This window comes from Ruditapes philippinarum, unplaced genomic scaffold (assembly GCF_026571515.1).
Source record: "Ruditapes philippinarum isolate M1 unplaced genomic scaffold, ASM2657151v2 ctg3490_1_1_1_1, whole genome shotgun sequence".
Lineage (NCBI taxonomy): Eukaryota > Metazoa > Mollusca > Bivalvia > Venerida > Veneridae > Ruditapes > Ruditapes philippinarum.
This window is the reverse complement of record NW_026853212.1, coordinates 113,419-125,202: the sequence shown is the minus strand read 5'-3', so window position 1 is coordinate 125,202 and position 11,784 is coordinate 113,419. Positions and strand designations below refer to the sequence as shown.

Sequence of the window (11,784 nt, the reverse complement as noted above, 5' to 3'; positions counted from 1 at the left end):
ATTTTGCAAGAACAGAAGTCAACGAATGAAGAAAAAACACAAAAAAGTTCCAAATTTTATGCCCACGAAATTATGTGAATTCACAGTATACAATACTTGGGTAAAATTTCGTGCTCATCTTTTCAGGCTGGCACAACAAACCCAACATTTTCGTTACATATATTCAACACACATACTAACGCAACTATAAATATAGATGCGCCCGAAGCTCTCCGAGATATGTAAGTATCCCTTTGAAACCTGAAATTGAAATCTTTAATTTCAACTTTAATATTTTTATTATAGTATGTACAGTTGATCATGTGTTTCCAATAGGTGTAGAGTTTACAGTACATTTTACATATTTTCATTGTTCTGTTCTTTGTCAGTAAATTGTATGTTGTATTGTTCCATTTGAAGTCAAGGTTACAGTACATTGTACATGTTTTCGTAGTTTTGTGTACAGATCTTGTAAATATCGGCAATCTGCCCACTGTGAAATCATTGGACAAGTCATGAATGGACATGACATAAATGTTATTAATGACGTCATCGCCGAATGTCTTAAATAGCATTTTATTCTATCTCCACTGCCTGAATAACATCTAACAATACATTTCTCTAGAACTTAGAGCTCTTATTCATTGAGAGATGTAATTCTGACCAATCAAAATTCTTTCATATGTCACGTGACTGATTCTGTCTAAAACGAATTAGAATGATGTTAACAAATATTACAAGAATAACACACTTGTTCTGTTTCCAAAAAAAACCACCAAAAATCAACAAAACACGCAAACATCCAAAACCATGGTAACAAATTAATCAAAAGGAAAAAACACATTTTCGAATTTCAGCATATGTCGTAAAACAATATGCTGTTGTTTAGATAGCCCAGAAATAAACAAGTTATAAAATTGTATATCTTTGAGAGCGATTTTCTCAACATTTAGAAAATGATAGCTGCAGTCTCGTGCCAATAACAATACGCTTCTGCAAATATATGTTTGAATTTATTTTATTTTCAGCGATCATTATTTCACGAGAGTCACGTGGCAGAATGATGAGCACGTTCAGATAATATGGTTAAATAGACCACAAAATATGTCAATAATAACTATATGCAGTGCTCGATATGGATCCTGTATTGAGGTAAGCCCGAGTCCAATCTGACCAAAGCTCGGATCTACTTATTTCTTCCTTGTAGATCTGATGACCACCGTGTACGTTTCGCCTTCTTTAAATAATTCAGATTTTCGGAGAAAGCTATTTTTACATTTTTAGCCATGCAATCAAACCGGTTTTTACAGATATTCCATCAAAATACCGTTATTCGTGGAAGTTAAACAAATTGTTGATTTTTGTTAGAAAAAGAATTGAATTAAGTTTTAACAAATTAATTTGAAATTATAGAGTCATTTTAATGGACACTATTGCTTTGCTAGATTCATTTCTATGAAAAAAAGAAAATGTATTAAAAAGTAAAATACTATGCAACGAAAAAAGACAATAATCTACGCGTTGTGAACTGCACTAACAATCCGTGTAAATTACCAAAAACATGTCAAAATATGCAAAAATATCTCTTACTGCGTAAGTCAAGCAGTTGAAATACCATGATAATTTCTTCAGCATCAGCAACGTGTAAATTATTACTTGAATCTTGAACCTTCTCTCTGTTCTTAAAATCTTAGTACTCACTAATCAGACCATCCTGCAATTAAGACCATTTTAGAGCCGTCCCTTGCTTGATCTTAATGGGGGGGGGTTACAGTACATGTTTTCCCATGTTTGATTTGTTAAAATAATTTTACCTCATATGATGCAGGCACGCAGCATAAAATTACTAAAAACATATAAAACATAGTCTATAACAAACTTTTTATTTATTTCAGAATTTCAGATTTACAGCACCGTCAGGAGGCTGGGTTGATTTGGTATGAATCTTGAACATTATTATTCTCGAATAAATTAAATTATCTAATATTGTACTAGATCATACTTTATTTATGAGTGTATTTGTTTGATAAGAGTTGATAACAAATATATCTGTAACATAATTTACTTGCAAACCTTCAATTACCAAATTTTTATAAATATCTCAGTTTAATGTATCCAATACATCATGTAATAATACCACTACTGTTTTGACATACATGTTGTTTTTGTTTTGTTTTGTTTTGTTTTCGGCTGTTTTCGTATCTACATGTACACAGCTTTATTATTTTGTTCAGTCTCCTCAACTTTATCATCTCTTAATTGAACACCACTGTGGTCTAAAAGTCTAAAAACATAAAATTAAGTTCTATGCTAACTAAGCTTGGGCTTTTAGCAAAGGAAAAAAAATGTGCAAGAAATATACACAAAATTGGTTTGAATATCGAATTTATGTGCCATTTTTGGTCGGCTTTTCATTTTTATTTATTTTCTTTTATTTTATTTTAAAATTATGCACACAAGTTGTGTCCCTGACCTACTGATCTAAAAAAAAAAGCATTTTCAAATCCTGCCATGTGAAAAATCGGTCGATTCCCTTTAACGTATTCAAATACATAATCCGGATATAAAGTACAAATGTTAAGTAGGTCTGTTTTAGTCTGACTTCGGCCGACGAGGGGTCACATAGCAATAAACATTATTAATGAAATGGAAACGTGGCCTTGAATTTCGGGTTTAAATAGGATCCGTATTAAATCGGGACAAGTCACGAGATAAAGGATAATACAGTGGCTACATATTTTAACTGTATACATTCAATATAGCAAATATAGGATATATTTTGCGTTCTTGCTGGGTTATTTCTATTGTTGTTGTTGTTGCTTTTGTATGCCCCACAACTTTAACATTATAATTTATTGTTTAACAGTACGCATATCCAACATTTACGGCTGACGGAGGTCATTATTTCCTGATATTACCACAGCGTGAGGGAGATGCTGGTTATTACAGGCACATAGTAAAGATAGACGCTTCTGTAACCGTTAATGTAAGCCAAAAAATTCTAGTTATTACTTGAAAATATAGCTTTATGCTCGACTACGAAAAATACACTTTATTAAAAGTATATAAGTTTAAGCCAGTTTTCTCGTCAAAAATCCTATTATTTTTCTTTTTATTAGCTCACCTGACCACGAAGGTATAGTGATGGGGCTATGTCCGGCGTCCGTCGACGTGCGTCGTGCGTTGTGAGTCGTTCGTCGTCAACAATTGGGTTGTTAACAGTCTAGCAGTCACAGTTTTGATTGGATCATCATCAAACTTTGTCAGAATGTTTGTCTCAATGAAATACAGATCGAGTTCGAAGATGGGTTATCTCGGGTCAAAAACTAGGTCACAGGAGCTAAAAATAGAAAAGCTTGTTAACACTCTAGAGGCTGCAGTTTTCATACAAATATTCTGGAAATTTGTCAGGAAGGTTGTTTTAATGATACCTAGGTCAAGTTCAAAGATGGGTCATCTCCGATCAAAACCTAGGTCACAGGAGCTAAAAATAGAAAAAGCTTGTTAACACTCTAACAATTGGGTTGTTAACAGTCTAGCAGTCACAGTTTTGATTGGATCATCATCAAACTTTGTCAGAATGTTTGTCTCAATAAAATACAGATCGAGTTCGAAGATGGGTTATCTCGGGTCAAAAACTAGGTCAGAGGAGCTAAAAATAGAAAAAGCTTGTTAACACTCTAGTGGCTGCAGTTTTCATCCAAATATTCTGGAAATTTGTCAGGAAGGTTGTTTTGATGATTTCTAGGTCAAGTTCGAAGATGGGTTATCTCAGGTCAAAAACTAGGTCACAGGAGCTAAAAATAGAAAAAGCTTGTAAACACTCTAGTGGCTGCAGTATTGATTCAAATATTCTGGAAATTTGTCAGGAAGGTTGTTTTGATGATTTCTGGGTCAAGTTCGAAGATGGGTCATCTCAGGTCAAAAACTAGGTCACAGGAGCTAAAAATAGAAAAAGCTTGTTAACACTCTAGTGGCTGCAGTTTTGATTCAAATATTCTGGAAATTTGTCAGGAAGGTTGTTTCGATGATTTCTGGGTCAAGTGCTAAGATTGGTCATGTCCGGTCAAAAACTAGGTCAGAGGAGCTAAAAATAGAAAAAGTTTGTTAACACTCTAGTGGCTGCAGTTTTCATCCAAATATCCTGGAAATTTGTCAGGAAGGTTGTTTTGATGATTTCTAGGTCAAGTTCGAAGATGGGTTATCTCAGGTCAAAAACTAGGTCACAGGAGCTAAAAATAGAAAAAGCTTGTAAACACTCTAGTGGTTGCAGTATTGATTCAAATATTCTGGACATTTGTCAGGAAGGTTGTTTTGATGATTTCTGGGTCAAGTTCGAAGATGGGTCATCTCAGGTCAAAAACTAGGTCACAGGAGCTAAAAATAGAAAAAGCTTGTTAACACTCTAGTGGCTGCAGTTTTGATTAAAATATTCTGGAAATTTGTCAGGAAGGTTGTTTCGATGATTTCTGGGTCAAGTGCTAAGATTGGTCATGTCCGGTCAAAAACTAGGTCACAGGAGCTAAAAATAGAAAAATCTTTTTAACACTCTAGTGGCTGCAGTTTTGATCCAAATTTCCTGGAAATTGGTCAGGAAGGTTGTTTTGATGATTTCTAGGTCAAGTTTGAATATGGGTCGTGTCCGGTCAAAAATAAGGTCACATTGCCCAAATATGGAAAAATCTTTATAACACACTAGAGGTCACATGTTTGACTCAGTTGTCATCAAACTTGGCCATGATGCTTGTTTAAGACATTGCTTGGATGCGGTTGTGTCAGGTGAGCGATCCAGGGCCATCATGGTCCTCTTGTCTATTTTTAGCTCCTGTGACCTAGTTTTTGACTCGAGATAACCCATCTTCAAACTCGATCTGTATTTCATTGAGACAAACATTCTGACAAAGTTTGACAATGATCCAATCAAAACTGTGACTGCTAGACTGTTAACAACCCAATTGTTGATGACGAACAACGCACTACGCACGACGCCGGACGCCGGACATAGCCCCATCACTATACCTCACCTTGACCACTTTTAGGTCAGGTGAGCTAAAAAGAGGGTGGTTTCGGAAATCCGGTCAAATTTGTTATTTATCATTGTTCTATCTTCAATAATAATTTTGAACATATGTGCCAAAAACCTTAAGTGGATTTCACATCTTGTGTCAGAAATACATTTATTTTAAGTTATGATACTACCTAAATTTCACTCATTTTACTTTAAACCTTTAAAAAGTTTATTTTAAACTGCATATAATATGTCTTTATTGTTTTAAATATTTTATTTTCTTTTGAAAAAGAGAAATTTATAATCTGACAAGACAAAACAAAAGAAAACTGTATCATAAATCATCAATGGAAAAAAGTCCCCCTCTCCAACCCTGGTTTAATTTTGTAAAAAAAATAATTGTGTGCATATATACATACATTTTACTTGTGTGCATATATACATAGATCAACAAAAATAAAACAATATCGTATACCATTAATTTTACTGCTAGTGATCTTGAAAGCTGGTTGATCTGATGTGCTCAATATGAGCCTTCTGTATATCCTTGAATGCATCAAATGTCATTTCTTGGTTCTACACCATTTTATACAGCTTTATATTTTTACTTGTACTTACACATAGTGTCCTGGTTTCAGTACACCAAAATACAGCTCGAGGATGCTCTACGTTCTCCAGTATAGTTGTCCTGTCTTTACAGTCACCACTTACTCTATATATACAATTAGTCCAGTAATCACTCACAAAGAGGGACCCGTCATCTAACAGCGAAATACCCCTTGGAGCTTTAATGTCTACCCTCCTTCCTATCATCTCTCCCTGCCAATTAAACCATTTAACATCTTTATTTTTGCCGCTATCAGTTACATAGATTGAATGGCTGTTTGTGGTGACATACCAAGGGTCATGGAAAATACTTTCACCATTGGAATCTTTCGCAACTGTAATTTTTATATTACCTTTCAAGTCCATGATTTGGAGTTTAGCAGAATGTGTACTAAATGCAACTGCAAGTTTCCCCTGATGATGGCTTATTCCTCGGCATTCTCCATCTACTTTCAGTTTTCTTTTCAATGAGAGAGAGTTTGAGGAGAAGAAAATTAACTTTATTGCGTTAATGTTTAGTAATGTAACAGCAAGTGTATCTCTGGTCACCATGGTGATATCCCAGGGATGTGATTCAAGCTGTAGCTGTTTGATTTCTTCACTTTTTATGTCTATCATTTTAATTGAGCAATTACCGTTATCTGCTACAAATAATTGGTTATGAGGAGAGGCAGTTATACCAGTTATATCGCTATTAATTTCATCTGATGATGTTTTAACATTTATGTTCATAAGGGTAAACATTTTCATTTGTACTGCAGCTTTATTTATTGGTGGAGCTGGTTGCTTTAGTTCCTTTTTAATCAATGTTCCAAATGATTTCTCATTCTGAAGGAGTTTTTTGATTGCATGATTTGATTCAAAAGTATATTCATCAACATTATTGGTTGTTGGTAGTTGTTTTGCTACATTTTCATTGTGTAATATCAGTTGCTGAGCTATTTTCAATTCAGTAAACAGTTGGTCGGTTTTCCTGTTGGTGTTGAGATGTTTTAGAGTATCAGCTGATGCTTGGAGTGATTTGTTGATGTCATCACATGCTGTTTCTGTTGTATTCAACTTGTTGTTGTTGTCATGTTGAATTGTTGTAGCAGCATCCTTAACCTCCTTTTCTAGTTCATCTAATCTCTTGTTTATCTCTGTCCTGAAGTTTTCTATTTCTACTATAGTATCTTTCAGAGAAGTTGTTGATTTAGCAACTCTTTGTTTCATATCTTTTGTGATCTGGCAACATTTGTCTGTAAATTTGTCAATATCTTTTAGAGTTTCTTTGAACTCCATACTGTTTAAAATCTGTCCTGATATATCAGGTATGAAGTCCACATTGCAGGATGTTGTTGGGTGTTCAAGGGTCACACAAAGGCTGCATATAAGTGTATTATGGTCATGACAGTAGAACTTGGTCACTTCTTTGGTATGTTTGGTACAAGGCTTGGATAAATCACCATTTGTTTTACCCGAAGTAGATTTTATTGACTTACTGAGGTTTTGTTTATGTGGCATGTGATCTTTATCTAGAAGTTGGTGATGGCGTAGTGGTCTTGGTTTTCTGTGAATGTTAAAGCAAGTTTGACATAAATGTTCCTCACAATCCACACAGTAACCAAAGGCAGGTAGTCTGATGTCATCTTGGTCACATATTTCACAGAAAATGTCAAAATCTTCAGCACCACCTCGAGATAGTGTAGATGACAGTTCCTGAGATGCCTTTTTACCAGGCACAGCCATAATGTAACCTAGAATAGAAAATAGTAGATTCTAGAAGTGTTTGGCAGTGGCCTTATGTTCTTAACAAATACAGAAACTTGAAAGAAAATAACGTTCTGTCTAATTCTTGCTGTAAATTCATTTTATTTTGTGGACATAAAAATGTGTGTTATTTTTTTAATTGAACAAAATGACTGTTCTAACATTTTTTTTAAGGTCATCATTGTGCTTTTACTTTGTGAAAAGGTTTTTAAACTGAGGATACCAATTCCCTTGAAAGAAATGTTATACCATACCGGTAACCTGCTGAATTTCTCAAATGGACTTGTCTAGCTTCCATTTATCAATATTGGGGGTATCAAGATTTTAAAAGGTCAGTTTTAGCCCAGTAGCAAAAGCTGATTGTTTCAGCTCGACCATTTTAAGGGCTTCTGTGACTTTTAAAGGGTAGCCACATTGCTGTATACACACCAAACCCAACAAAATAAAACAATAATCAAGTTTCAGTTGTTGGTGGGGCACAGAAAATGTGTCTAAATGTTATTCATGTTAAATCATTCTAGAATAATATATAAATGTACATAGTAAACTTTATTAACATTTAAACATAAATATTGAGTAAATGTACTTACCAATGATTAATACTTCTCATTAGGATATTGAAAACGAATGTTTTCTTAAGTTCCTGATCTTACAAGTCAATTCCCGTATCTTCAATGATTTGTTTTGCCTATCAATGGTTTGTATTTTAAAACTAGTAAAAGTCGATTTATGAAATATCATGTATCATATTACACCCGCAATAGAAATTCAATACATTACATTTAAAGCAGTAGTTTAAGGCTTCTATCTTTTCAACCTTTTTTACTTGGTATTCGGGTTTTATCAATTGATTATTTAAACAAATGAATAAAAAAATGCCTGCTTGTAAGAAATTCAATAGATAAACCCAGTGATATATCTGGTTTATAACATTATTTATGTAGCTCTTGGTTGGTTTATAAAACCATTTCTATAGAGTGAAAATATATCACAATATGTTTGTATAGTATAAATGGGACAATTTTAAATGACATTTAAAAAGACTGTTTATCTTGATTTTTTTATGTTTGGCTGTTTTGGCTATTATCCAATAAGTTAGATGCATAAAAAAAATAAGGTAAACGATTTAAACAGCTTAAAAGGAGCGACCTATTAGCAACTGTGTCTGTTTAAACATTTTATTGTTTTCTTATTAACGCCTCATTAAGTACATTCCATTGGTATGTGTAGTGAGATTTATCAAGATAGACTTGACTTTTATTTAACAGAATCTCCATTCAGTTCCTGATCGTGAAACTCCCCTTTTTAGCTCACCTGTCACAAAGTGACAGGGTGAGCTTTTGTGATCGCTTTTTGTCCGGCGTCCGTCCGTCGTCCGTCCGTCCGTAAACTTTTACTTTAAATGACATCTTCTCATAAACCACCAAGCTAATTTCATTCAAACTTCACAGGAATGTTCCTTTGGTGGTCACCTTTGAAAATTGTTCAAAGAATTTAATTCCATGCAGAACTCTGGTTGCCATGGCAACCGAAAGAAAAAACTTTAAATATCTTCTTTTAAAAAACTCAAAGAGCTAGAGCTTAGATATTTGGCATGAAACATCTACCAAATTTGTTCAAATAAAAGCCCTGGGGTCAAAATTGGCCCCGCCCCAGGGGGTCTTTGATTTTCCCTATATGCATATAGTAAAAACTTAAAAAATCTTCTTTTAAAGAACCCAAAGAGCTAGAGCTAAGATATTTAGCATGAAACATGTACTAATGGGTGTCTACCAACTTTGTTCAAATAAAAGCCCTGGGGTCAAAATTGGCCCCGCCCCAGGGGGTCTTTGATTTTCCCTATATGCATATAGTAAAAACTTAAAAAATCTTCTTTTAAAGAACCCAAAGAGCTAAAGCTAAGATATTTAGCATAAAACATGTTCTAATGGGTGTCTACCAAGTTTGTTCAAATAAAAACCCTGGGGTCAAAATTGGCCCCGTCCCAGGAGGTCATTGATTTTCCCTATATGCATAAAGTAAAAACTTAAAAAACTTCTTTTAAAGAACCCAAAGAGCTAGAGCTAAGATTTTTAGCATGAAACATCTTCTAATGAGTGTCTACCAAGTTTGTTCAAATAAAAGCCCTGGGGTCAAAAAATTGGCTCCGTCCCAGGGGTCATTGATTTTCCCTATATGCATATAGTAAAATCTTAAAAAATCTTCTTTTAAAGAACCCAAAGAGCTAAAGCTAAGATATTTAGCATGAAACATGTTCTAATGGGTGTCTACCAAGTTTGTTCAAATAAAAGCCCTGGGGTCAAAATTGGCCCCGCCCCAGGGGGTCATTAATTTTCCCTATATGCATATAGTAAAAACTTAAAAAATCTTCTTTTAAAGAACCCAAAGAGCTAGAGCTAAGATTTTTTGCATGAAACATGTTCTAATGGGTGTCTACCAAGTTTGTTCAAATTAAAGCCCTGGGGTCAAAATTGGCCCCGCCCCAGGGGGTCATTGATTTTCCCTATATGCATATAGTAAAAACTAAAAAAATCTTCTTTTAAAGAACCCAAAGAGCTAGAGCTAAGATTTTTTGCGTGAAACATCTTCTAATGAGTGTCTACCAAGTTTGTTCAAATAAAAGCCCTGGGGTCAAAATTGGCCCCGTCCCAGGGGGTCATGATTTTCCCTATATGCATATAGTAAAAACTTAAAAATCTTCTATTAAAGAACCCAAAGAGCTAGAGCTAAGATATTTAGCATGAAATATGTTCTAATGGGTGTCTACCAAGTTTGTCCAAATAAAAGCTCTTGGGTCAAAATTGGCCCGGCCCCAAGGGGTCATTGATTTTCCTTATATGTATATAGCTAAAACTTCAAAAATCTTCTTTGAAAAAAAACCAAATAGCATAGTTCAGATATTAAGCATGACATATCTTCTAGTAAGTGTCTACAAAGTTTGTTCAGATAAAAACCCTTGGGTCAAAACTGGCCCCACCCCAGGGGTGTCATTGTTTTTAACTATAAGTGTACAGTAAAAACTTAAAAATCTTCTTTTAAAAAACCCAATGAGCTAGAGCTTAGATGTTTAGCATGAAACATTTTCTTATGGGTGTCTACCCAGTTTGTTCAAATAAAAGCCCTGGGGTTAAAATTGGCCCTGCCATCGGGGGGGGGGGTGAGGAAAGGGGGGAGAAAATCATTATTTTTCATTGTATGTGTGTAGTAAAAACTTAACATCATGAAACATCTTCTAATGGGTGTCTTCCAAGTTTGTTCAAATAAAAGCCCTGGGGTTTAAACTGGCCCCGCTCTGGGGGGCCATTATACAGGTGAGCGACCTCAGGGCCATCATGGCCCTCTTGTCTAACAAAAAGTTGCTGATAATGATAATTTGCGAATAACAGCTGTTTTTGAAATTTCATCATTATTTCATACATTTGAAAAATTATACACAAGTTTAGGCATGGCCGAGTGGTTAACGTGGTACTGTTATAATACTGGTTATTATAATTATTATTATTATCATCATCATCATCATCATTATTATTATTATTATTATTATTATCATTTTTAATATTATCAATATCATTATTATCATATGTATTATTATTTATTTTATTTTTTTTTTGCAGATTGCAGCAGGTACTTATGGTAGAACAACTGTCATAACAACCGGTTTGTTTGACGTCATATCGATAAGTAGATACGATGAAACTGCAAAGCAAATGTAAGTAATAAAATATTTGTTATATTACGTCAATTAAAGTGGATTGGTCTGCAATGGATACATTTTTCACAAATATTTAAAATATCGACAAATACAATAGAAATGTATTATTTGCATATTGATATAATATATTTCTTGGAAAGAAAATCAGATATTTATGAAAGCGGTAGAAATGTATTATGTTCATATTTTTATGAAATATTTCTTGGAAAAAAAATGTTGATTTGGTACTAAGTGTTTATATTATGTGTTATAATTGACACTTACCAACATTCCCTTTAAGGGCGATCTACTACCATATTTATTTCATGCACTCATTTTTTGAAGTATTATTTTTTTTAAAATTCAAACAATAATTTTTGCAACAGATATATAGTTTTTTTACACTTTAACTACAATACATTTTTCCACTATGATATTTTAAAAAAGCTCAACTGAGGTTAAAACACCTAAAAGAAAAGAAAAAACAACAACAACAATAACAACAACAAAAACAACAATTTTTTTTCTTCAAAATTCTTACATAGATCAAGTGCAGCACTTGAATTACGAATTAGCGATTTTTGTGCGATTCTAAGCCCAATTTGAGAGTAAAACGTTGCAATTATTGTCTTTTTTGTGTTCATTTTGCACAAAAGAAATTATTATTCTGCTTCTGCAAAAATGAGATGAGGAAATTGTCTGAAAATTTGCACACAAGTCTTACGTTCAGACATATATCAAATGGTACACA

The 11,784-nt window shown here is 33.8% G+C and overlaps 1 protein-coding gene across 1 annotated transcript in view; it reads left to right on the top strand.

Annotated features, from left to right (window-relative positions):
- LOC132736117 (dipeptidyl peptidase 4-like) overlaps positions 1–11,784 on the top strand; it is a 44,524-nt gene that overhangs the window by 21,333 nt on the left and 11,407 nt on the right. Inside the window, exons 9-13 of the mRNA XM_060723198.1 lie at positions 127–221; positions 1,008–1,131; positions 1,875–1,916; positions 2,846–2,965; positions 10,957–11,051. Of these exons, the coding sequence (XP_060579181.1) occupies positions 127–221; positions 1,008–1,131; positions 1,875–1,916; positions 2,846–2,965; positions 10,957–11,051 (476 nt within the window). The remainder of the gene's footprint in view (positions 1–126; positions 222–1,007; positions 1,132–1,874; positions 1,917–2,845; positions 2,966–10,956; positions 11,052–11,784) is intronic.